This window comes from Zonotrichia leucophrys, chromosome 3 (genome assembly GCF_028769735.1).
Source record: "Zonotrichia leucophrys gambelii isolate GWCS_2022_RI chromosome 3, RI_Zleu_2.0, whole genome shotgun sequence".
Lineage (NCBI taxonomy): Eukaryota > Metazoa > Chordata > Aves > Passeriformes > Passerellidae > Zonotrichia > Zonotrichia leucophrys.
This window is the reverse complement of record NC_088172.1, coordinates 17,246,886-17,273,701: the sequence shown is the minus strand read 5'-3', so window position 1 is coordinate 17,273,701 and position 26,816 is coordinate 17,246,886. Positions and strand designations below refer to the sequence as shown.

The following is a 26,816-nucleotide window of genomic DNA, read 5'->3' as shown; positions in this document are numbered from 1 at the left end:
GCTGCCATATGTGATTTTAATCCTTTTACTTAAAAAATAAAAAAGGAGCAAGAAGGGTGGGACAATTTTATTCTGTCCATTCTCTCACTAAATAATGTGACTGTAAGCATTTAAAAAGTGGAATGCACACATCCACTGTCCAATGAAACAAGAAGAAAATCAACCTACAACATCAACATGCAATACACTAAGCAGCATGTTCTTAACTGTTATGCTACAGCTAAGGAGCATTTCCATCCTCAGTGTTTTAAACTGAACTGGACACCTCTCAAAATACAGGAGGCATTACTGCTCTGCTCACACAGGTTTGAGCACATCTTTCCAAAGTCTTCAGCATCCCTCTGGCCATTACTCTTGCATTTAGGGGCAAAAGCTAGAATTCCTGCTTGATTTGATACCATATGCAAAAGAAGCAGCTACACTATTGCAGTATTTACCTGGGCAATCTTTGGCTTCCAGCAAGGCTACATAAGGAGTAATGTTATCCTGAAGGACATCCGAGAGACCTCTGAAAGTCAAGTCATGATCTGTAACATTCACACCTAGGAAAAAAAAAAAAAAAAAAAGCACAAAAATTTTAAAATCTAAAATTTTAAGGAATTTTTTCTCATGACTCGTGAGCACAATGATTGCACAATAAACTGAAAGTAGACAAAATCCAGAAGATACTTCAAATATTTAAGGAAAGAATGAAAAGTATCACATCAGCTATGAGGAAAGATGAAAAACTAGCACAAGATTAGGCATACATGTTGACAGTCCCTGATTAAGAGAAACAGGGAGTCACTGTGAATACCCTTCATCATGTAGCTTGGGGTTTTTAAAAGAAAATTTTCCAAGGGTGCAAACCTGCAATTAGGACTGGCTTTCTAACATCCCTCAGAAGCCATCCACAGCCATGTAAGGCCTGCAGACAAGAAGTTAAATTCACCTCTAGAAGAATACTGCATCCTCTAATGGTTCATGTAAAGAGGAAAATTACTGAAATTTGCTGTGAAACTCAGTCTGAATTCACTATGAACTACCAAGTATTTACTGCCTTTGTTAATATCCTTAATCAACAGAAAAAAAAGAACAAGCCCCTCAAGGATGCAGTTCAGAACTTTGTCTACAGAAATATTTGAAACAGTAGTTTTTCACTTTCTATTACCTACAAAAGTGGAGTACCATCCAATCTTTGTTAGTGCCTACACAGTAAGTTTGAAGCACAGGCCTGATTTTAATTTCCCTAAATAATCCACTGAAAATGTAATCAACATGCCTTGAATCAGGTTTAGGATTTATAGGGACAAACCTCTGAAAAAAAAGGAGAATAGAAGAAAAAAAAAACTTCAGAACTTCAATAACTTCATCTCCAGCTATTTTTTCCCCCTGTGCTCTTTTCCCAAGACAAAGACACTACTTTCCTTTATGTAAATTTGCACTGCAAGAGCACTTATCAGAAGCTATACAATTCCCATGGTTAAGTAGTAGAAACCACCAAGCATGCTGGTGGCAGATACAGGGACCTAATCAAAGTTATCTCCAGTGCCTCAGACAAAAAACCTCAAATCACTCCCAGCTGCTTAGAGAGACCTGTAGGGGAGTTGTTGACCTACTGGACAATTAACATAAACAAAAGGGGAAGGAGGTTTTATCTGACTTCCTTCTCCCTGCCCAAGCTCTTCTGTTGACATGTTTGAGGCTGATATTGCTCACAGTAATTGCTGGGACTCAGTAAGTTTTTTTGATGTGTCTGTGAGATTTAATCAGATGTACGTTACAAAAAATATCTTTTAAAAATTACCTAAGACAAGAGCTGCAGTAGGGATTTCTCTGAACTTCATCCTGCAAGTCCAATCTGTTGTCTTCTCTTGAAACTCAGAATGAGACCGGCTCAAAAAACTCACCAGATTATCAAGCAACTGCTTATTCAAGTTTTCCTGTATTTGCTGCAAACATACACAGAGAGAATTGATCTATAAAATGTGAAAACACCACTGCATTGTCCTTTTCTTACTCCTTTCCTGCATAATCTTTAACCCTTAAAACCCCAGGGTTTAAAATTCTCCTGTGATCTATAAACCACACTGATTTATTAATTGTGTGGCAAACAGCCATTTCCCATCTTGGAACTTCTGGCCAAGTGCCTCAAGAATAATTTGAAAAGCAAGTGAGCTTAACTGTGTTGTCACACCACAGGCTTTAAAGGAGAAAAAACCAACATACTGACAAAGCCTCAGTGATGCAGGCAGAAAAAACCAATAGAAATAGCTTGAGGAACAATGTTAGTAGAAATTCCTATTCTTCCTTCTCACCTTACAAAACACATTTTTCTGAGAGGTCTAAATGAGAGGAAATATTCTGCTCCTCTGAATCTACTTTGTGATGAAAGAAGTAAAAACAGTATTAAAGGAAATCATTAAGTATGTTTTGTAGGAAAAATACTAAACCACGTGACTTCAAGGTTTGCTACACTGTCTTTTGACATCCAGGACTATTTTCAGGACTAATTTCATAAGCAGGAACACACAACAAGGTGACAGAAAGTGGTGGTGGTGGGGGAGATAAAACTTTTAAAAGCAAATATATGTCAGTAGTATTTTGTGTTTCTTTTTTTAATCTGTGTGCCTTTGAAAATCTGTCCCTAAAGCAAGATATGCTAGAACAGACAAAAAAACCCTCCTGTACTCTGAGGTTCAGGATATCAACATACACTCTAGAACACACATGTCAGAAACAAGATTAAACCTTTGCTCCAAACAAAATCATCATCAAGACTTATTAGCAACAAAAAGTAACACACAGCTGTGAAGTTGATTGTAAGCAAAGTGGCAAAGGCTGTCTCTGGCAGCATTAAAGGGGGCACTACCAAAGAGTGACGGTCACATCTCCAGGAGATTGCACATGATGCCTGCTCAACAGCCTGAACTCCATTTCCATAATACAGAAGAGCTTCTGCTGGTCTCCTAAACAACTGATAAAACTGTACACAAAGTGATTTTAGTCTTTTCATCCTCCTTATTGAAAAATATTCTTCTGGCCTTTCTGATATTGATTGTGCAGCTCTGAACTCCCACCTGATAAATCCCATACAATTCCGAACAAATTGTGACATGACATTTTGGAAAGAATTTACATCACCAGCATTATAACACCATTGTAACAATTCCTGTATTACCACAGATTCTTTAACAATCCTCTGAGCTTCTGTTTCAGATTCCATCAAACCCTATACTTCCTGTGATCACTATTGTTTTTGCTAAGCTGACCTAACAAGAACCTCAATTTGTACTCTGCATGATTTCAGTATATATGCATTTCTTACATTGTGCACTTGTGCCAATGGAATTCAATCTGCCACAGCATTACACATTTACCTAGCTTTCAAAAATACATCAGTCTTTTCTTGGCAAAACAACTTTGTTACTAGCATTGTTTTAATAACGTTCCAGAAAGTTCACCAGGCTGCTCTGCATCTCAAGTGACCAAGTCACTCACTTCCATGGCATTCCCACTCTGGAAAAGTCACAAGAACTGGAAATTCAGTTACTGCCATGACACCCAGTTTTGTCATGACTATTTGTTATGTGGTCTGAAAACCATTATCTTTATATTAGAGCAAAAATTACTGTATTTTAGCCCTGCACTTGCTTTTTGGTTTCTAGCCCAGATCCTGGTAGAACAAATTCTCGTCTCACAGCAGAAGAATGTTTCTGTAAGTCCTTGATGAGATTTATCATAAGAACATTTGCCAGGCCACTTCTGACACCAGGAGTCAAAACTGGGATACATTGCAATACTGAAACCAAAAAAAGTCCAAAATTCACCTTCCAAAAACAAAGGGTAGTTCCTGCCACACTTCTGCCAGCTTTTTAGTTGTGAGAAGCACGAAAGGATGTCATCACCAGATGACAGATGGTGCTGTCACAACCACAGCACAGTTTATGATGGACATACAAAGGCCAAGAGTGCCTTGGAGGGCAAATCCTCTTCTGAACACCTCAGGCAGAGAACCAGGAAAACACCAGGGCAAACACAAGGCCTGCCAAAAACTCACCAGGCAGCAGTGCCCTGGCAAAACCTTTGGAGAACGTCCTGCTAGGCTCCCTTAGCATGCTACCAGAACCCCTAGAATAAAAGCCCAAGCCAGCAAGCCACATGCTTCCCACTAGGGTTTGAAAACACCTAAGAAATGAAATCCTGACTAGCTAAAGCCCTCACCTACCTGGTCTGACCTCACAGATGAGGCTGCTTTGAGGAGTTCACACTAGAGACATTCTAAGGCCCCTAAATTACCACACTATTTCAGATGTGAGAACAAACATCAGCTCCATGTTTGCCAACAACAGAATAAAAGGATGATGATTCAAAACTCAGTAGGAAAGTTATCACTGATACACCAGAAGCAGTATGAAAAAATTCTCTGAAGCAGCAGATAATAACTTCAGGTAATCTGCCCTTGGGCAATTCAAACTCTAAAACAATGCTCATATCAATATGTCAGTATAGGAGGAATTGTCTTCCATCAGGAGGAGTAAGACCAGAAGAAAGTATCTGGAAAACTCCTAACAGCCTCAAAGAAAACAAGGGTTGGAACAAAATTAGAAGAATTTATGAGCTTAGCCCAAGGGTCCAGATTTCTTGCTACATCCATCTGGCTTCTACTACACATCCCAACACAAACTTTGGGAAAAAAATTCTCCTAATGTCTACAGAGCCCAAGGGCAAGCAGAGGAATATGGAAAACCTGCCCAGAATCCATGACACTGAATAGTGGAGGGAAGGAAATCTCTGCTGTATGGAAGCAATTATTCATACTACAATGCAAGGCAGCTGGCTGTAGGGACACAACAGCAGCTTCCATGTAACACACAACAGCCAGGAGGCCACAGTTCAGCATGAAATTAACTCTGACTCCATTCACACATCCATACTAATTCAATAGGCTGTATTTGCAGCAGTGTCACTCCATATCTGACATCCATGCAGCTGTGTTCACAAAAATCCAGTGTGAATCCTGGGCTGGTGTGTATGAATTTTGGAACACTGAGGTCAAGACCAGCCTAACATCCTCAGAGGGCTGGCAAGCATTAACTGAACTGAAACAGCAGTATGCCAGGAGTTAATAAAGAAGACATTTAGTAGGAAGAGAAGCTTAGAAGCAGCAGCTGGAAGCTGCAAAAGTGTACAGTTCTGTGGTTACAAGGAATGTGTACTTGATGCATCTATTATTACTACTTTATATGCTGAACAGTCAATACTTCTGGCCCTCCCATTACTTTAACTAACTGCCATACATTTTCAAGCATGTCAAAAAGATCCCCAGAAATAAAGAAGCAAGCAGCACCGTTACAAATGCAAAGCACCACTTCAGTGTGAGGCACAAGACTCACCTCTGTTTCAGATTTGATCTGGTTCCATAAAGACTGACAGGTGACAAAGCGTAGCTCAGTGTCCTCTGAATCATTGCTTGTGCATCTGAAATCATGAGCTGGAAATACAGAAAGCAAAGGAAAACACAAATAAGCTCATGAAAACAAAGCTTTTTTCCTGAGAATAAAAAAGGGCCCAATTGTACATATATATTTCAGGGAGATGACTTTTCTCTTAAGCAATTAATTAATTGCTGGTATTTGGTAAAATAAGCAAGGGAACAAGCAGAATCTATTACCAAAGTATGCAGGCAAAAGGTAAAGAAGAGGCTTCTACCTCACATTCTAGATAAGCTAAAGCCTAAATCAGAGCAAACAGCCTTTATTATTAAAGTGAAACAAACATCATCATGTTCTTGTTTCACAAAGCTTTGTGGGTCCACTTGGCTGCCATTCAATGGAGCACCAGCAGTGGCTTCATCTCTAGAAAAGAGCCTGACGAGCATCATCTCCTACAGCACTAAACCCACCAAAACAGGTCTGTAAATGACAAATGAGAGACATCCCTCCACCCCCATTTTCATTGTCTCCTCTATCACCTCATTTGTATCCCTGAGAAAAATCACTTAGAATACAGAACTTGGTAAATAGGTAGATTCATGCTGATAAAAATTGAACAGTAATCATGTGATACAGTAATTAATATTGAGAATAATAAACAGTTAATAGTTAAAGTTGTAATGCCAAAAGAGAGGAAAGGAGAGCTCCACCCCCCCCCCTTCCAGCAGAGTTCCAGGACACAGAAGAGCTGAAGATACAGTTGCTAAATGACAAAACCTGTGGGTCCAAGAAATGCTAATTATAAAGGACTTATTACTTTGATATGCAGATGCAGTGATACGTTAGTCTTGGCTTACATGTACTGGCTGGTGCGCATGTGTAACCAAGGTGAATTAAAGGACAACGAAGAGACTCAGGCCTTCATCAGTGACGACCCAAAGACTTGTGCGACACCAAACCGAGTGTGGCTCATGCATGATAAAGGTGGTAATGAAGGCGAGCAGAAAAGTGACGAACCGAATGGGGAGATGCATTGACACATGGCATATAAGGGTGACTTTTATTGCAAGCTTGTACGTGAAGTGGCAAGGTCAGACCTGCCCTCCGTACCGCGTTGTTTTTGCTATGCGCTATTATTGACCAAATATCCCTTATTTATGTATTTCTAAACTATTCAATTAAAATTGTTGCTACCTTAAATATTGTTTGTTTTTTTGATGGGATAATTGGCAACAGAACTAACTGATTACACGATCTTAGACTTATAGTTGAAGAAAATCCAGCCACCACATTATCTGGTAACATACCAAGGCATAATATCCCTTTTTCACTACCAAAACTCAAACTAAAGGCACAGATGTCCTCAAAAGGCCTTTTGTGGGGTGTGACAGTATTATCAATATTGATGCAGAGAAGTTCCACAACTAAAACTTCCCATTGGGCAGAACTGGGCTTCCAGACCGGACAGATGCACATCCAAGTTCACGTGTTAGAAACTCTGTGCTCTGCCCCTCTCTTTTAGGGCTACTCCAGTCAAACTCATTTTTCCACCTCAAAGCATTTGCTAACTAGAATATGCTTAGTAGTTCATCCAAGCATGTCTAAGCTCACAAAAACATAATATCCAGTAAGGGGCAAAATTTCAATGTGGTCTAAGTGCATAGGCCTTGGTTGCTGCAACGACAAAAATCTGACCTCATTACTTTCCTCTCCATCTTTTTCATATAAATTGTCAACCCTTTTGACAGCTCTAGGGATGATAAAAGTAGTTTAACTTGGGAATAAAAACAGTAAGTTTCCCAACTGAGTCTCCAATAGCAATTTTTTAAGATATATTATTTCTGGTTCCAAGAAGAGTCAGTCCTCAAATGAAAACATACACATCTAGAGAAAATGTATAGCAAATATTTCCTATCCACGGCAAATACTAGTGGACAGAAGACACAAATGGCTTTTCTTCCTTCTTTTCCAGAAGAAACTTAGGCAAAATACCTAATTAATTTTGTACATAAAATACAAAATTTGAGATATGAGGATGGGATATAATTTCTCATTCCCACAACTTAAAAATGGCTCATTCAGACCTTCAGGTGAATTGTTTGTCTGTTAGCAAAACACTTATGGTAGCATGGTGAGGAGTTATCTTGTAAAAAAACAGTGCAAAGACAAAGATGGCTACACAATCTTGATTGCTGGAGATGAGAAAAACCCAGCATTTACTCTAGCCAATAATTTGCTTGCATTCCTCCGAAGAAATGAGTTTTCAGCAATCAAGCAGTAAGAGAAAACCTCACACAACCATCACAGAACTCATGATATGAACTCAATCAGATATGATAAGGCTTTCAGGATTAACCCTTCTCAAAAACAGAAACATAAATGAAAATGTACTAACCTGTTTTATCAGACAATCTTCTCTTCTTGGTACTTGGCTTAAAAACAAAGCAGCCCTAGAGAACAGCAAAAAAACCCCAAACAGATTTCAATACAAGCATCAATCTGACTGGCTCCAGAGGCCACTTCATTGTTCATTTATTTCAGTGCTCCATTAAACCAATAATTTGCACTGAATTGCCAGCCTCTTAAGAATATCAAGTTACACATTGCTCCTTTGTATTTGTGTTTCAACTGGAACACTAGTAGAAGCAGTAACCCAGCCCACTTGTTAGGAATTTTTTCATCTTTCCACTATGTTTTGCAATTCAGCCATCAACTGGGCCAGCAGCAGATTCTTGAAATGTCTCAAAACCTCCAACAGGTTTAGAATTAAAAGGAAATTATTCCCTGGGGACACATCAGCACGGTTCCCTCAGTACAGTTTCAGTTAAATACAAAACAAAAGGTAAGAGGCAGAGATTAATGGAAAACTCAAGCCAGAATAATGCAATGAGCATTATTAAGTCACTTACAAAAGGAAATTACATGCCCAAGCCACAGTGAACTGCATCCCAACTCAAAAAAAAGTAGGTGGTTGGAAGCAGAATGACAAATGGTTGGGAAAAAGTTCATGTAAAACCCTCTGTTCCAACAAATTCCTGTAGAGAGAAGTAATCTCCCAGTTAGACCTATTTCATCACTCAAGTATTAAGCTTTGAGCTCTTTGTGAGATGCAAAGCTGTGTTTTGTGTCAGGTACAAACAGGCAACGTGTGTGGACCCCGACAATGGGAGAGCTGTGAATTCTAATAATAACTGAGGAAAATAAAGCATGGAAAAAGGCCTTTGAACCTATCTTTTGTTTGCAATTAACTCTAGTTGATTTAGGAGCACTGGAATTAAGGTGCTAAAGATGTTGCTTTTTGCTTGCATTTAATGCATAAAAAGCTCTGCAATAATAACCTTTTGAAGTATAATTTTAGAATATTACTGGTATCATTGAAACTATAGCTTTGGAATATATATAAAGGAAACATGCTTATCTCACGCCTTACTGAAGCAGAGAAAAACAGCTTGAGAAAGGAAGATGAACATCATCTCAAGGATTTATGGTTTCAACCAAAGGCAAGCTGGACATCAGTGTTATGAGATTTATAGTCTCTGCAATTAAAAGGTAGACACACATCTGGGGAGCTGGACCCCACCAGATGGGATTAATCTTTCTTCTTTTGGAAAATGGACCGTTACCATCTGGGGATACTCCTTTGAGATACATCCTGAGAAATTAAAATCACAACAGTGTATAGAATTGTGATGTAATAATTTGGAATAGAAATTGCTGATGAGTAAAAGATTGGAAATAGAAACTGATGAGAAAAACTGATGAGTACCCCTATAAATAGCTGTAACCATCAATTGTCGGTGTGCAGTTGGAGGGAAAACTTCCCTCACTGTACCCAGCGCTGTATTGCTCACACTTCACCATATTAAATAATAAATTGATTGCTGCTTGAATATTGGCCTAGTCAAGCTTCTTATTCATAACATCCCTAAGATTTTTTTCATTTTCTTCTAGAAAATCTGAAATTTCTTCCCCCATCCTCTCTACAGAAGTTCACCTCTTTTGAAGAGTTATTGCACTGCCCAGCTCTCATGTGAGGTTCCTGTGCTGCAGCAAGGGGGAAGGAACACCTAAGTGCTGGAAATAAACAGACTGATTCAATCCCATACTTCTCAATGGAGATGCTTACACAGGGATTGCTGAACTCAACCTAGCATAGTCCAGCCACTAGAGAAAGAATGATGCAGTGAAAATCAAACACCAGAAGTATGTTCAGTTTTGATCACAGTCACCAATCTGTTGAGCGACTTCAGACATGCTATTTCCTTTTTTCCACAAATAAGAAACTGGAGTAAAACATCAATATTTATATTGACCCTCTCTGAAAAACAGCCTCATGAACTGGAGATGCTTTCAGGCACATTCCATTGAACCACGTGTATTAAGGACCATTTAAAAACAGCTGGAGAAAAGCAGTGGTTATTTTACAAGTGCTAAATACTCTGGAACAATTCCACTGCAAAAAGGTGTCCTACAGATTTATCTGTGCTGCTGCATGCACAAATGGAATTGGCCACACGAAGTATAAAACATATACAAAAGAGAAGAGTGGATGCTTAATCAAACCAAACACAAACGCTGCTGAATGTTTTGCAAGCGTTGGCTTTTCCACACCATTAAATGTGGCTGAGAATAAAACAGAACAAAACTAGAATATCAAACTGCAAAGAAGTATTACATATAAGATGTGGGAGGCAAGGTGAAGGGACATGATTCACTGCCAAACTATCAGGCAGCAGCCACTATCAAAAGTGAAATCCAGCTGTTTCAGATTAACTCTTAAGTTTGTTTGGAAGCACTTCACTTCTGGAAGCAACCACCTGCACAGCGCCTTCCACACCAAAGATGCAGCTGCACATCACAACCCAGTGAAAAACATGGGAGGGGCAGGAGTCTTCCTGTGCTGATAAACACGCTGTGAACCACTGCTGTTGTCCACTGTATGACCAAGCAAGGGATGAAATAAGTTAAGTGCTTCAATCCAACATTTCAAGTCTCGCTACTCTGACGCTCGGATGAAAGCACTATCCCTACTGCCCGCTCTGAACACAGCCCACATAAAAGCGTTCAATTCGGAAATACCAAGGCAATAAACAGATATTTAACACTACGTGTGGGGGACAGCACTTTTAGCTCTATTTCTGCGTTGAGTTAGTTTTGGGGCGGGGGAAGCAGTGAGTATAGCAGCAAGCAAAGCCACCAGACTCCACCTGGAAGTGACAAAACCTTCAGCCACAACACCTCAGGCTCTGTTCTGGGTGAGATTCACTCCAAGTAGGAAAGGGTTTTGTTGTGGAAGGCAGGCAGGTGACACTGACGGCTCCCTCAGCACTCACGGTGTGACTCTAGGACTGCCCGTGCAGGGATAAGCGCTGCACTCCATGCTCCTTGTGGCTCCCTTCCAGCCCAGGAAACGCCGTGACCCTGCGGGACTGCGGTGAGGACAAGCGAAGCCGGGCAGGGATGAGGAGCCAGCAAGGCTTGGGGAAGGGCCGGGCAGCGAAACAAGGCAAGCGGGAGCCTGGGCACCAGGAGGGAGGCGGGAAGGGCAGCGGCGGGAGGAGGCGGGAGGAGGAGCAGGCGCAGGAGGCGGCGGAGCCCGGTGCCGCGGGTCCGGCTCCCACAGGCCGCGCTGCTCCCTGGGGAGCCCCCCGCTCTCTCCGCTCCTCACCTTGGAGACGGAGCACGTGCTCATGTCGCCCCGCGCCCGCCGGTACCGGAGAGCAGCAGCGGCAGCAGCAGCAGGATGAGGAGGAGTTCCCGCGCACGCGCGCTCCCGACGCACCGCCCCCTCCCTGCGCGTCCCCGCGCCGCTGCCCCACCCCTCCCTTTCCCGGAGCAATGGTACAGCCCCCTCCGCGCTGCGCCGCGCGATTCCTCCACCCCCAGCGCAACCAATGACCTCCTACTCCCCCTGTGAATCAATCCTGAGAATGGTACGGCCCAGCCCGCCCCTGGGCCGGCGGAAAGATGCGGGGCGGGGGGGGATAAGGGTCGGCTGTGGAGCTTCCGCCGGGCGGTGTGGCCATGGCAGCAGGTTCCTTCCGGAGGAGCATTGCTTCCCAGGTACGCCCCGCTCCTTCCCACGGCTGGCGCGGAGCGGGAGTGCCCCCTGAGCCAGGCGTGCCCTCAGTACGGGTCCCCCCAGCCCGGGGGCTCGCAGTGGGCGCGACCCGCGGGCACGGGCTGGGGGCGCGCTGTGGGGCTCCGCAGGGATGGGGATAGATGGAGTGAGGTGTGAGGGATTGCGGGATTGCCGCCGTCCCTGGAAGTGCTCCAGGCCGGAGCGGTGGGCTCTGAGCAGCCTGGCCTGCTGTGCAAGGTGTCCCTGCACTAGGCAGGGGTCGGAACGAGATGATCTTTAAGGTCCCTGCTAATCCAAACCATTCTGTCATTCCATGACTACTTCAGTCCATAAGTATCCCCTGGGCTCGATGGTCCCATGAGGTTCGATGGGATCCTTCGTCAGGAAAAATAGCAACTTTCTGTGGTGTTTTGCCTTGCCTTTCTTCTAATGCTCCTTTAACACCTCTTAGGTTTCTATTTTATTGTACTGTCCCATAATAGTTATGAAGTCTTTGGTGTTTTTTACCTGGGCATAAATTAGATTTCAGGTTAAAAGGTGTATTCCCCGTGGGTATTTAAACAGGGAGCAGTATTTTTCCTTGGATCTTTGTCTTTTTGCTTAAGTAAATTTTTTCTTCATTTTTCATTTTAGCTTTCAAAAGTTTTGGATCTGCCACCAGAGAATTTAATAAAGTCCATATCTGCAGTTCCTGTCTCCAAAAAACGGTAGTTGTTTACATTTTATCTTAAAATGTTGGTCATGTTTTATTATTTTATGTCGTGGCTATTATTCCAAAATCTTAACAAGACTTTAGGGGAAAAAATACAGACAAAAACCCCAGACCATTTATACCAGTGTAATTATAAGACAGTTCAATTGAATTCAATCCTTGTATTTTTTAAAAAAAGCTCAAAGTAAATATAATTGCTTACAAGCCTGTACAAATTACTGGCAGTGCATGGATGGCAAATGCTTCAGCACTGATGATCTGAATGTGCAACTGCTTAGAGCCAGTGTGAAGTTATATGGGGGGTTTTATTCAGTGTCCTGCTCAAGAGTTGCAATAGTGTTAGCAAGTAAATTTTACTTATTCATGAGCATGATGTTTGCTTATTCTGATGGTGTTCTCACCATGTCTACTTTCTGATTGTATTAGAGCAAAAGTGATATTTGGCCTTTTAGTCCACCTTTCTAAATATAGTGAATCTTCAGATATTTGTGGCTGGGTTATGCTTGGCAATTGCACTTGTCATGTGCAGAGTCAGGTTGGATCTGCCTGATGTCCCCAGCATTTCAGCAGGGTTTTTTTCTGATTTTCATATATGTTGGTTTTTTTAGTTGTTGGTTTTTTTTTTTTCAGGCATGTTGCTGATTTCCAGCTCTCCATTGCTTCCATAATAGAAAACAGTTCTGGAGATTGCTCAGCACAGGACCTGCATCTTCAGGCTCAGCAGCTTGCTGAAAGGGTATGCTCATGAATTTGTCACATATGATATGTATGCAATAATGAACTTACAGACTAGAGGTGTAAAGGGCATAAGAAGATACAAAAGTATTCCTTCTGCAAGCATGTGTTTGGGTCAGAGTAGTTTGGTGGCTGTACCTACTGTGAGTGTACATAGCATCTTCACAGAGAAGCAGCTTTGGTTAAGGGTCTTGTGAAATTGTTTTCAAACAGTTTGAAGTAAACAGTGCTGGGGAAGTGAGGTGGGTGTCTAAAGGTGTGCCATGGTCTGTGCTGCTGCCCAGCACTTGAGGGAGAAATTCAGGTGTGGTAGCTTGGAAAACCAGACTGCAAAACCCAGCTCTGGAAAGCCAGTGGATAAAGTTGGCCTCTGGGGCAAACAGGCCTTACTTTCAAATCCTTATCTGCTTGAAATTGAGTTTTCTTGGAACAGCAGTGATTTCAGGTGTGCCAGTTTGGGAAATGGCAGTAGCTGGGGTGTTAATACTGAAAAAAGGACAAATAAAACCAGTTGTGATGCTGCTGAGGAGCTAAACTATTTCTCATGCCATTCTTCACTGCTGAGGTGTTGAAGTTATCCATGCCTTGGACCTGTTCTAGCAAGATAAATATTCTGACTCGGGGGGAAGAAGACCTGACAATGCGCAGATACACAACCAAAAGTTCTGAAACAACTGAAAGATTGTCTAGAAACATGAAATAATTCAGGTTGGCAAGGACCTCAGGAAGTTATTTGTTCCCATATCTTCCCCAGTGCAGGTGTTTTGGATGAAGTTGAAATCCAATGAGGTTTTAAAAGCCTCCAAGGATTCGACAGCCTCCCTCTCAATCTGTTTCAATGACTGTATCATCACAGTAACAAGTTGTGGTTTTTTTTCCTTGTGTGTCATTTTAAAAACATCTGCTATTCCCAGTGTTTAGGAAGCTGCAAGTTTCCTCCCTGCTTTATTGTTAGTGGCTCAGTAAATAATCCTGAAACATTTGTTAATCCTGAAACATTAACAAACCCCTACAGCTTTACATGGAGGAGCAATTTCAACAGTAAAGAACAGACCATCAATATCAGCCCCTAAACTAAATAGACTATGCCAGCTAGACAAAGGAAAATAAAAATCCATAATCTTTAAGGAATGGTTTTTTTGTTGGGTGGTGAATATGAGATGCATTTAGTTTAATTTGCTTAGAGTGGTGATGTCATCTCCAAAGAAGGTAAGCAGTGTTTAAACTAGTAAAATATAACCATGTATCAAAAACTAGCAGAGAGACAGGAAAATGCAGGCAGTTACTGGTTTTTGTCATGATAAACAGTTGATGGAGTGCCTCAAGGTTCAACAGAATGCTCTTAGTCACTTCTGAGGAAATGGGCCACAATATTTGAAATACAGGTATTTAGGTTAGACAGAAAGAGATGGAAGTTTTTCCATTTGACTTAAACAGTAGGGCCTTGAGACAATAGATGAGGCATTTTGCTCTGAAGTACTGAAAATTGTCTTTTAGAAAGTCAGAAGGGCCTGGTTTCTGTGGGCTTTTGATTTCATTTGGCTGGCTGGTTCCTGATTCATTTTTGTACTGTTACTTCTTTGTGGAGGGGACGCTGTGTTGGGTTTTTAGTGCTTCTGTACTGCACAGTGGCATCCTAGTCCAAGCCTTGGGCACAGGGACATCTGGGTACTGAAGGACCACAGGGCACTTGGAGAAGAGGTGGTTAAAGCTGTGCAGAGGATAAATGAGCACTCTTATTAAAGAGAGACAAAAACTACTGATGTGACAATTGACAGATTATGGGGAAAGCATTCATCAGAACAAATGTTGTGGAGAAAGTCCAGTGGGTATTTCTGTTTTCTCTCTGCCCCATAAGTAGAAAGGACCATTAGTAAAACAGTAAGGTGGAAAATTCAGTGTCAACACAGTAAATGTTTTTTTCATGTGGCATGGGAGTTAGCATTGGAATTTCAAAGCTAGCTATGATTTCTCCTGGACAGGTCACTGTCTAAGCTGGAGACCCAGCATGGGGATACAATTTCCTCTTCGTGGTGATGAGCTTCAGTAGGAGTGTAGTTTGCCTCTCTCATAGATACTGACTGAGTGAGAAGGTGGTTGTGTCATATTTTTACATGCTTTCCATCCCTCTTCTTCCTTTTTTAGACAACTTCTTGACTATGAAAGACAGCTAGTTTAATAAGAAATTCTCAGACCTGACAGGTTGAGATCCAAAGCTCTTGGCCTGTGAAGAGACCCAGATTCCTGTTGACTTTAGGTGTTGGTTGGCCAAATATGCCAGGTTCAGCATTTTCAAGACATGTCCCTTATGGAAATTGTACATGAAATTTTTCATAAACTGGCCTTTATTATCTTTATTTTGTGACATGGGGTGCCACAGAATGTTGTCACTTAACTTTTTTTTTTTTTTTGTTAAGTGCTGGCAGCTACTGGGTAAGTTGTCAAATGTATCTCAGCTTTTGTTTGTACAGAGTTCAACTACTGCTCCCAATCAAAGGGAAGCACAGGCTGTGCACAGGCAGGGTCTGAAGTGGAACATATGTGTGGCATTCCAAGCTGAGTTGTATTCAGAGCTTATTAAGCATGAATGGGAAATAATACAATTGTTCCTTTTCCAACAGCGTTGATGAAATGATCCCTTTATGATTGCTTGAAACAAATGAATAACATTTAATGTTTACAGTGGATTAAATTAATAATCACAGTGGATTGAATGACAGTTTTCCAGTTCACCTGTTTTCATTCCAAGTTCCTGTTTTGTTTTATTCTCTTAGCTACAATGTGATTCAGTAGTGAGTGCTATCAGTGCTGGTCCAGGAACAGTGAATTTTACAATAAACAGGGAATTATTGGCAAAGGTGAGTAGTGTCCTTCAAGTGCTTTAAGGTAAAAATAACTTTTCTCTGTATAAAACTATAGAATACCTACTATTGTCTTAGGATGATATTTTCTATGTAAAATTGTCCTTCACAAGTTTTCCCTAAGGATCCCTGTTGCTGATTTGTTATGTAGGCCTAGAATTTGAAATAAGGCTCAAGAAAGTTTCCTCTTGTAAGGAAACAATGCATCTACTGTTCACTAATAATCAACTCTTCATTTTCATCTCTCTCTCTCTGCTTTAAAATGCAGGCTTATTTACATCTACTTTGAATTTTTACACTGTACAACTCAAAAGTTTTCATCTTGTAAATATTCTTGGTTTTTTCTGACATAGAAGTATTTGATAGCAGATCTTTGATTAAGCACTTTGCTGGAAAAAAAAAATCACAGGGAAAAAAATCCCAAAGGGAAGATGTATTCCTCAATATCCTGACTGTAGTGTACATATACATTGTAACCAAGCCAATGGCTATTAGAGGATAGGTCTGTAGGTCAGTTTTGTGTATGTGTCTAGCTTGCCTTCTTAGGTGTCATAAGAACAGAATTTTCAGGTGCTGTTTCTTCAAAAAATAGCTGTTGCAGAAAAACTTTAAAGTGATTTTTTTTGAGTGAGAAAAATTTACACTGAATGAAGTGAGATTTCCACTTTATTTCACTTTGTTAAAGGCTTCTGTTGTCTTCAGGAAGCTTGTCCAGTCCATGCAGCTTCAGAGATTAGGTCTGTGGTGCACTGGCCTGTGTGACCTTACACATTTCAGTTTATGTAGGGGCTGACTTGGTGCTATGAGCACATTACTGACAAAACTCACACAAACTGTCTTGAGGAATATTTTAAGGTATTTTACACAGCCTTCAGACTTTCAAAGCAAACATATTTAGTACATATCATTCATACTGGCCTTACAGACTTGCAGGTAGGAGAGAGAAAGAAGAATTGTTTGGACACATTGGGGTGGAAGAGTTGGCTTTCTTTGGCACTAAAAGAGTAGAAGGTTTTCACAAAATTTAGTCTTAATTTTCACTAGAACTCTGCCTACAGTTTCTCTCAGATTTTTTATTTGATCAGATAACAGCTTTCTAAAGTTAGTGGCAGTATGAGACCTTGTTTGCTTGGCAAACCAGCAGTCTAATTACTAATGTGAATGAAGGATGTGGGATCAGTCTCCTTTGTGGCTGGCAAACAGTTTTCCTGGTAATGCTTTCTGTTGATGAAACTTTTGTGTGACTGTGTTGTTTGTTTGTTTGTTTGTTTGTTTTTAATTGTGCTTTAGACTGTGCTGCAGCAGGTGTGGAAGGATGGCTCAGAGTATGGAGTAAAAAGTGAACTTTTCTCTACAGTTCCCAGACAAAAGGCAGTGGTTGAGTTCAGGTAAGCACATCAGAGGGGTCCTTTGAGACAAGTGCCTTGTCAGCTGATTGGTATTTTCTGCTTGATATTCATTGCTGTAAAGTGGGATGCCTGTGGTGTTAAACCATATTAACCAGTGTTATATTTAGCTGTATTTGGCACTCTGATATATTCACCAAGTAGAATATAAATTATATTCAGGGAATTGAGGCTTTTTCTCAGAACATGTTTTTGGTATTTAAGGAGTTCATGCCTTACACAGCCTTCCATTAAGAATGTTCTCATTTAACACAGAGTAGCATTCAGTTTTTAAGAAAGCTTCTTTTTATCTTGTTGTGAAGAAACAAAATCTGAATTTCCAGGCAGTAATGAATTTCCTTTTGCACCTTAATACCTTCTTGCCTGACTTGTTAAAGCAGTCAGGTATTTGTTAATTGCAGCCCCCAAAATTTTTTTCCAGTACAATTTTGTTGACTGTCACCTACTCATGGAATGAAAAGTGGCTGACTCAGATTTTTTTTATGTATAAATATTTTTGTTGAGTAATATTCCCTGTGCAGGCTTTGATAGTTGTAGAAAGTAAGAACTTGGCATTAATTTGGAGGTTGAATTTTCATAGCTGAACTTTCCTTTTTGTTGTCTGGGCAAAGCATTGTGTAGAGAGTTGGTTTTTTGTTGTTGTTTTTCTTTGTGGGAGTGGGCATTGCTGGAAAGATGTAATTTTGGTTACTGATCCTTGTACACAAAATCTCTCATCCTGGTTTATCTCTGGAAAAGACATGAAGAGAATGATCCATATATCTAAAACTTGTCAAAAGTGAGAAGATATTTTTGGTTCTTTTTCACCAGCACGACTGGGCTTTGGTTAGATTTTGTTGTTGTTGTTGTTTGTGGGGTGGTTTAATCACAACACTGTTAACTGATACTGGAGAGAAAGCTGGTTGGATAGGAAAACTTGCTGTCTAGGACAGATGCTAATCAGGGAATCTTATGGGAAAATTGAAAATGGAGCTTTTATTTCAGCTCTTCTAGAAGCACGAGTTGCATTCTTTTAACTTGGTGATCTGGCAGTTCTGTCCACTGACCAAATGTTATTTGTTGAAATCTGTTACAGCTCCCCTAACATTGCCAAAAAGTTTCACATAGGACACCTGCGTTCCACCATAGTAGGTGAGTGAGCATTTCCTGCCTCCTGAGGGCTGCTTGGTGTGCCTGCCTCACTGGGCAGGGAGTGTGAGGGGCCCTGGCAGCCTCCCCTTGCTCATTAGAACCTTTCTGCTCATTATGCAGGGAAGTGAAGAACGTGGTGTGCTGCTGGCAGATTTATGAAGTCACACATAATATAGTTTTATGACTGTGAATATTAAATGAAGTAGCTTCAAATTGGTCTTCAAAGACACCCGAGGCAGTTTTCATTGAGATGTTAGGAGAGTCCTTTGAATTTTAAATTCTCAATTTGTACTGGACTGCAGAGCATTCAGATCATTATGTCTTGGTGGCTGTCCTGCAAAAAGCTTGCTTTTATATGCTAATTACTTTATGCCAGTGTTACTGAGACAGTTGATGTAATTTCTAATAGAATAATTAATAAATTCCTTGTGCAGTGCTCTAATGGTATATGGAAAACTGTATTTGTCCCTCATTTCCTGATCTCACAATAAAAACTAGTAGGCTGTAGCAGAAGATCCTACAAAATCTGTGTATCTAATAATGTATCAGTTTTAATTATACTTAATTAATCATTTATAGTTATTAATTATGTCAAGTAATTGCTTCTTCCATGGATAGATAGTTAAGTGAAATGATGTGTTTTGGGTTTTTTATGTTCTATTTCTGGATCTTTTGTTACATAAAAAATGCCTCTTTCATAAGTAGTTCTGTAGAGCAATGTTTGTCCCAGAGTAAGACAATTAATTACCTACAGAGAATGGAATTGGAGGTAATTGCAAGCTATAATGTGGTGTTATAACAACTCAAGAAGAGAGCTTTCTGCATTCTTTACCCCAGTATTGTGATTAAAAGGTACCCTTGAAGCACAGGAAGATGGAGGATGGGCTGTGGGTATTTCTTCTTTGTAATTCTAAGGTTATAACTGAGCTCAGGGGAGAGATGAAGGGGTTTTGTTGTAAGAGCAGCTGGAACTTACTTATATGTCCTTATATGATGTGACAAGTTTGGAGCATAGTCTGTTGAGTGCAGAGCTCAGAACTGCTCCAGCAGTCTGTAGAGATTCAGGACTTGATGTTCTCTTTTTAGCATCACAGTTAACAGCAGTTTGTGAATTTTCAGTGCTTGCCTAACCTGGGATGAGAGTGCCTGACTGTGATGGAATTATGTATAATGCCACTTATTTGTGGCATTATCTTGTACTTTGCAGAATGTGCATGTAAATCCATCCACCTGTGTATGTTTCTGTCCCTGCTGTGTGAGACACTTTGTGGCACTGTTGAGATGCACAGCTTTTCTTTTCCTGCTCAGAAAGGAACTTGCTTTTTACAATTACTGCTACTGCTGCTTTCAGTTGTCAGGTGTTTTAGCAAATCCTGTAGAGTATTTCATCTGATTTCTCTTCCTCTTCATTTTGAATACAGGTGATACAAAACCAGAAAACTGTTCCATAGGGATGAGAGACTACCTACAACTGAATAATAATATCATTTTTGTTTCATTACCAGGGAATTTTATAGCAAATCTCAAAGCAGTGCTGGGACATGAAGTAGTGAGAATAAATTACCTTGGTGACTGGGGCATGCAGTTTGGTATGTTTCTATATTTTTTTATGCTGTGCCCATTTCTACTGTGGAGCATGGTCTAGGTTTCCAGCTTCAGTTTTTGTAGGCCCAGTGGATTCACTCTGTGCTCAGAAGGAATGTTACCTTGTTTCCATGGGGGGTAATGTATAGTTCATTTCCTTAAAAAATCTGAACAAAACAATCCAGACTGATCTATCAGCAGTATGACCTGTGCTGATGCTGAAAAAATAACAGGACCAGTTTTATCCAACTGTCCCTCAGTAGCTCCTCTCTCAGACTAAATGTGTAGTTTGGGGTTTATATGTTTTGGTTTGGGGTTTGGGTTTGGATTTTGTTTCTTTGGTTGCTTGGTTTTGAGGTGGTTTGGTTGGTTTGTTTTTTGTTTGTTTGGGGGTTTTTTTGTCGATCCTTTTCTCATTATTCATAGAGTATAATTAATTTCCACAACAACCACATTTTGGCACATTGGGGCCCAAAGAGTTTGTCTTTAGAGACATTGCTACACTTTCCCCAAAATATTCAGTTTCCCCTTAAAGTGTAGCAGAAGAGAGATGTGTAGCTGGAGAATGTGCAAGTGAACAGGGACTGGAAGATTCTCAGTCCAGTAAGCTCACACATAGGCACCCCCATCTCTTCTGAAATCATCAGATCAGTGGGGACTGACAAGTCCTCCCAGTGCAGCCTGAGGATGCATGGCTTGGTATTTATTGCCACACCAGAGATCATTTATGTCCCATTGCTGGATCTGTAGCTATCTCTCTGTTATGGCAGCTGACCCATCCATAGCATTCACAACTTTGACTTCTTTTGTTAGTCTTGCATTTCAAATTGATCTATAATCTCCTCTCCTTTTCTAATTTCCTCCAAAAAGGTGGTTTGGGCATATTTTTAGCCATTTAAAAAAGGCAATCATGCCCACTTCTTCATTCTTGAAAGCTGGTACACCTCTGAAAACTAGAAATCCCCGCTTCTTTTGCAGTAGGCTCTGGAAACTGTCCATTTGTGGATGTTTAAATGGCAAACACAAAGTGCCGTGGTCACTTTTGGTTATTCCAGCCCTTATGCTGCCCCCTCCAGTTCCAATGGTACTGCTGGTTTTGGGGACATTAAGGAATCAATTTTATGAACAGAATCAGGTTAAAAGTTTAAAATCAATACCCTGCTTTCATTCCACTTTTATATTCATATTTGTAAGTGTAACTAAAATACATTCAGTTTTACCTGTTGTCATTCTAGACTAAGTTCCTGGGTTTTACAGAGTGCAGTGTAACATTCTCAGGACATAAAACATTCTTTATTAAATTATATCCCCTGCAGCTTGTCTTTCCTGATCATGTTTCTTTAGCTGATAGCATGAAACTGTAGCTCATAGCAGAGCTTTGTTTCACTTACGATTTGTTTCATAAGAACTGAACACAGAATGAGTTCACCAAAAATTGAGTAAATTTCATCCCTGCATATTTCACTCATGTTTGCCCCTTAGACATAATTTTATCACTATGCTATTGTATAATGAATGTGGCAGTGACAGTTAAGCAGTGAAATGCTGTGTGGATAAAAGGCTTCTCAGCTGACCTCATTCAGTCTGCCTTTGAAGATGCTAAGTAGCACTCTGAAATCTGAATATCAAGAAATTTATGTATTTTAATATAAAGGTTCCTGAAGGTATAACAATCACAGTACCTGTTATTTACATGTGTGCCATTTGTGCAGCACACAACTCCTAGAATCATGTTTTTGACCTAGTAGTTCCAACTATTTTTTTTTCAAAAAATCCCCTCTTTATTTGGACTGGCTCAGCTCAAATATATGGTAGTATTATAACAACTAATGGTCCTGCTTCACAGAATTATAGCATAGCAGTATTACTGTAATGTCCTTTCTCAGAAGCAGTGCTGTAATTAATGATCTGTCAGCTGGTTTTACAACTGCTATTGTCAGAGGCTTTAAAATGTAAGAATTGAAAACACATTTTCCTGGAACATAGCAGAGAGGCCCTCAGCCTTTAGGCAGTTTTGGGGCAGGTTTCTTAAGGTAACAAAGCATATGCAGTCACACTATCTGTCCATCTGTCTTCCTGTCACTCTGCTCCTAATAAATTTTGACCCCATTGGGCAACTTTAGCTGTATGTGACAAAGAAAAATATTTCCATGGGAATGAATTTCTTTTGGCATTATGACAGTTGGCAGCCCAGTAAGGGCAGAAATACAATGTGTTGACCTCTGGGAGAGAAAGTTAACTTCTGTGTTTAACCTGCTGGCTAACCAGTCTGCACCCCAAGTCAGACTCAGTTCCAGCATGGGCTGCATCTTGCCATTAACTGGTGAGTGTAACAAGGTCTGGGGCTAATATGGGAATGACAGAAAATGGAAGGATGTGTTTGGGTTGAATAAAGACTGACAGTTGTGCTGGAGATTGGAGTGTGAAGTCAGCACAGAATAGTGGAATGTTTAGGTACACCAATATCTAAGAGAGATCATTAGGAAACCCACCTCTGATTGCTCATAGAACAAGCTGCCCTTAACTGAACTTCCTTTCAATAGGATTACTAATACACTGCTAATTTTATTTCCTAAAATCTGACCTGTTTTTCTTCTTTAAGTCTGCCATGCCTTCTTCTGTACTCAGTTTCTAAGAGGGAAATTCTTGAGACAGTGCTGTTTGTTTAGTTGCAGAGAGTTTTCCAAAGGGATACCTGCATACCTATTCCTACATCAGTCCTGCTCCTTGTCAGTTCAGAGGGATAAGCTGGCCTTAAAGTCAGTCTCAGACTGACTGATTAATATTACTGAAGGACTTAATGAGGTCTTTTCATTTAGACAAAAAGATTGGGATTTGGATTTCTTTCCCTTTTGGATGGCTTTTGGAAAGCCCTGAAACCAAACTGGATGCTCACAAAAAGCTGCATATTCTAAGCAGGCAGCAAAAATTTCCCTTGAAAACATTGCATAAGTGGTATGAGGAATTCTTTGTTGTATCTCAGTTCTTATTGTCCTTAAAATGATAACACTAATAAGGGAGGAAGCAAAACAAGGATTTTTGAGCATGTTCTGTTGCTGGACAGTTTCCATTGTGTAGCTTCTCATTTGCATCTTTTTGCTGTGTAAAAGATAACTATCTATATAAATCTGGAAACACAAATTCCTTTCATGAGGAATTGAGAAATCAACACAGTATTTGTTACTATTTTTCAGCTGTTATATTTCTGGTGGGGGGTGATGTTTCTGCAGTGGAATAATAGATTATGCTTTTCATTTTCTTTTTGTAGCCTACACCATTATGTCCTTTAAAATGTTCCAGTGTTTAGACTTAGCAAAATAACCTGCCAATATACTCTGGTCTGTTGTCTGACTCTATATGTAATTGTTATTCAAGGCTTATTGGGTGTTGGTTTCCAATCCTTTGGCAACAAAGAAAAACTGAAATCTAGTCCTTTGCAACACCTTTTTGAGGTAAGTTCAGAGAAGACCAACTAGATTGGTCTTTGCAGGATTTAACAGGTTATGGTTTGTTGGCTTGCTCCATTCAAACATGCCTGATACCATCTGAGTTAGCATTTACTTTTTGTTGATTTTTTGGTACTCTTAAGTGGTGCTTTGTGTGTGATATAGACACAAAACACTTGAGGGATTTATGTACTGACCTGCACAGACCCAGTAACCATGAGGAGAGGATGGCTGATGTTCAAGCCCTCATGCTCTGGAAGGTCTCACATGTCAATGGGCCTTAGTCAGGGTTGCTGTGTGGCACTCTGGGTGTTTCCTTAGCACAGAGCTGAGCTGTGCTTCCTGCTCAGAGCTGGGTGTGGGGCTGTGGCTGCTGCTGCTGTTCAGGCAGTGTGCCCCAGGACAGCTGTTCTGTGCAAATCTGTCTCCTGCAGAGGAACACACTGTGTTTGGATACTTGGGTGCTCAGCTGCTGAGTGCATGTCTGTCAGAGTGCTTATATGGCAGGGTGGCTCCTTCTGAGCTTGCCAGCTTCTGTGACACAGGTAGCCTTTGGTTCTTCCCTCATCCCTGAGCCCTGTGGAGTTAAGTTGATGGATTCTCAGCACTGAGGAGTTTTAGAGCTGTAGGACTGATTTAAAGAGAAAACAAGAAGCAGTCATATTTTTCAGGTTGTGCATCACTGTGTATTACTTCATTTTTATTTATGATTTCAGTCTACTCCTAGAATTTTAATTTTTTATGCTTGAATTTTGCACTAAAGCTTCAAAATATTATACAGCTATTGCAGTAGCATATAGTCTTTATGACCTTAAAAAATTGCCTTTAAGTGTAGAGAACAGTATTCAGTCAAGATGCAAAAGATTCTGAAACAGTATCTTTTTCAGAATAGATACAGTTGTTTGAGACCAAATTAGTTTCTCAGTTATTCCCAATTTTTAAGTGTTTGTTCAGCTGTATGCCTGGGTGAATGAAAAACTGAGATGTGTTTTGAAGTGGTGCTTTTTCTGCTGGTGTGTGAAATCAATATTTCCTATTAATATAAGTTTGTAAAATACAGAGTCTATCAAAGATTTTGCTGCTTCAACTGCTATCTCAATTTTAGACAGTGCAGTTGCCATAAATGTCAATTTTCTGGTCCTCTGGAGACATGGCTGTGGTTTAAAAGTCTCTGATAGGTTCCCTTCCATGCATTAATTAGTTCTTCCATATTTTGCTGCTGCAGTTGTTTCAAGGTTATGAAGAGGATAATAGTGGCAGCAGTAAGGAATTAGGGTATTAGTCTTCTTTCAAGATAAGCTGCACATTTTCCTATTGGGCTCTGGGCTATTCATTCTTTTTTTAAATGGGGAATGTGTTGCATAAACAAGTCTTTTAAAATGTTAAAAATGTAATCTTTAAATGTGTTTGTATTGTTCTTGTAGAACTGTTTTTATTGGAGGAGAGGATTATACTACTTCAACATTTTTAGTGTCGTATTTTAGGTGTATGTGCAGATTAACAAAGCAGCAGAAGATGAAAACACAAAAAAGCTGGCTAAGGATTTCTTCAGAAAACTGGAGGAACGTGATGAGCAGGCTTTGTCAATTTGGCAGCAATTTAGAGACCTCAGTATTGAGGAATACATCCGGATTTATAAGGTAGAAATCATCCAAATGTTTTTTCTGTGTTGTTGGTTAAATGATCTTTCTCTATTGCTTCATCAACATAATTGACAGTGCACAGCACCTTTTCATGTGGGAAACTGCCAAGCAGTGGACTCATTTGGGATCAGAGATTGCTCTAAGGTTACCAGTTCATTTCCCTTAACTTTAAACTTTAGAATGTTGTGAGGAAGCTGTTTCTCAGTATGCCAGGCTAAGCCTCATTCTGCTTGGAAAAAGCACAGTAGCTGATTTCTCATTCAAGCAGAGGTCACTGCAGTTGCTGATGTGCTAGATACATTTTATTTAATATAGTCCAGGTAACTGGCCTTTAGACTAATTCTCCCTTCTCAGAAGTCCTGAAGCTCTAAGTGTGGTGCTAAGCAGCCAGGCAAATTAGTGTTGAATAAATATTGCTTGGTTTTGCTTATCTTTGAAGTCAGCAACAACCCACCAAATTTACAAGTTTCCATGTAATAAATTTTATTAGAAGATGACTCTTTTCACATTTCTGATCTCATGTTGTAGTGGTGCATATAAAATTGGGTGTAAGACATGACAGCAGCAGGAGTTCCCTGCAGGTGGAGTGGAGCTAATACACAGCTGTCTGTTGTACACTGTGATCTCATGAGTGGAACCAGTGTCCACTGTTTCATGGGACATGTTTGTGCCACTGACTTAAAAATTTTAAAGCAGTTTATAATCCAGATCATGTGGCTGTGCTTTAACTTCTTCCCTGAAGCATGTCACTGGAGCCAAGAAAGGCTCTTAAGTTAAGATCTCCTAAGTGAGACACTTGATAATTCTTGTGGAAAGCTGGCCTCTGAAGAGAATCAGGTACTGGGCTGTATATGCAGCTGCATCTTGAAGGTCACCCATCACTAATCACATGTACAGCTTGGTCTTTCTCTCCCAATTTCAATTAAACTAAAAAGTACTGAACTGATTAACTGACCAGGTTTGATAGTTAAGGTCATCTTGTCTCCTCTGAATGTATCCTCAGACTTAATTTCTGTATGCTCAGCAGTGTTTGTGAGCAGCTTTTGCTTTTCAAAATTCCATTAAGCATCCTTTTAAAATAGGGTTGGTTTCATGCCCAGGCAGCTCCTCTGCAGCCAGCTGGTTTCACCTCCAGCACAGCAAGGAAGAGACTTGCCTCAGAGTTGTGCATGAATTGCTCTGACCAGTTTATGCCTGATTTCTCATGAATGTTACATTGAACACCGTATTCACCCCAGGGAGAGATTGATTCTAATGCAGAAATCAATTAAATCAAAATCCAAGCATCCTTTCCTTTTAACAATGAAGTGATATTTCCTGGAATAACATTAATCTTTGCACTATATCTGATCTGTGACCTATCATCTGACTTAAAGAAAAATAATCAGCCTTGATCTTAACTATATTACCCTTCTTTGATATTCTTGTAACTTCTCAGCGTCTAGGAGTGCACTTTGATGAATATTCTGGAGAGTCATTTTACCAAGAGAAGGCCCAGGAAGTTCTGAAGATGTTGGAAGATAAAGGACTCCTTCAGAAAACAATGTATGAACTCATTTCAGTCTGTGGGTGCACTTTATTTAACATCTCAGTTGCACTTCAAACAAGATAAAATGAGTGAGGTTTGTACATAATCTGAGGGGAAGAGTTTTCTTTCCATGGTTTTGGTAGCTGTTCTAGTAGAAGACCATCGGGATTTGTGCAGTCACAGCTAAAATTTCCATTTTCCATTTCTGTGACTAGCACAGAAGCCTGGCCTTGACAAATTGGGTACAATGACAGTGTTCAACTCCTAATGTTGT

General features: G+C 40.3%; 2 protein-coding genes across 5 annotated transcripts in view; one reads left to right on the top strand and one right to left on the bottom strand.

The window, feature by feature from the left end:
- Positions 1-11,220, bottom strand: part of ORC3 (origin recognition complex subunit 3) — a 36,790-nt gene extending 25,570 nt beyond the window's left edge. The window contains exons 1-5 of one of the 2 annotated variants that reach the window (XM_064707503.1): positions 11,083-11,220; positions 7,810-7,864; positions 5,376-5,473; positions 1,787-1,931; positions 438-542 (exon numbers count right to left, since the gene is read on the bottom strand). In XM_064707503.1, coding sequence (XP_064563573.1) covers positions 438-542; positions 1,787-1,931; positions 5,376-5,473; positions 7,810-7,864; positions 11,083-11,106 — 427 coding nt within the window. In that variant the 5' untranslated portion in view covers positions 11,107-11,220. The remainder of the gene's footprint in view (positions 1-437; positions 543-1,786; positions 1,932-5,375; positions 5,474-7,809; positions 7,865-11,082) is intronic. The other variant, XM_064707502.1, reaches the window with a different exon arrangement.
- Positions 11,221-11,331: 111 nt separating this feature from the next.
- RARS2 (arginyl-tRNA synthetase 2, mitochondrial) overlaps positions 11,332-26,816 on the top strand; it is a 30,170-nt gene continuing 14,685 nt past the window's right edge. Inside the window, exons 1-10 of one of the 3 annotated variants that reach the window (XM_064707504.1) lie at positions 11,333-11,477; positions 12,130-12,203; positions 12,839-12,944; positions 15,718-15,801; positions 17,095-17,192; positions 18,286-18,341; positions 19,847-19,930; positions 23,301-23,377; positions 24,856-25,011; positions 26,453-26,559. In XM_064707504.1, the coding sequence (XP_064563574.1) occupies positions 11,439-11,477; positions 12,130-12,203; positions 12,839-12,944; positions 15,718-15,801; positions 17,095-17,192; positions 18,286-18,341; positions 19,847-19,930; positions 23,301-23,377; positions 24,856-25,011; positions 26,453-26,559 (881 nt within the window). In that variant the 5' untranslated portion in view covers positions 11,333-11,438. Of the gene's footprint in view, positions 11,478-11,675; positions 11,778-12,129; positions 12,204-12,838; positions 12,945-15,717; positions 15,802-17,094; positions 17,193-18,285; positions 18,342-19,846; positions 19,931-23,300; positions 23,378-24,855; positions 25,012-26,452; positions 26,560-26,816 lie in introns of those variants that run through there. The other 2 variants (XM_064707505.1, XM_064707506.1) reach the window with 2 other exon arrangements.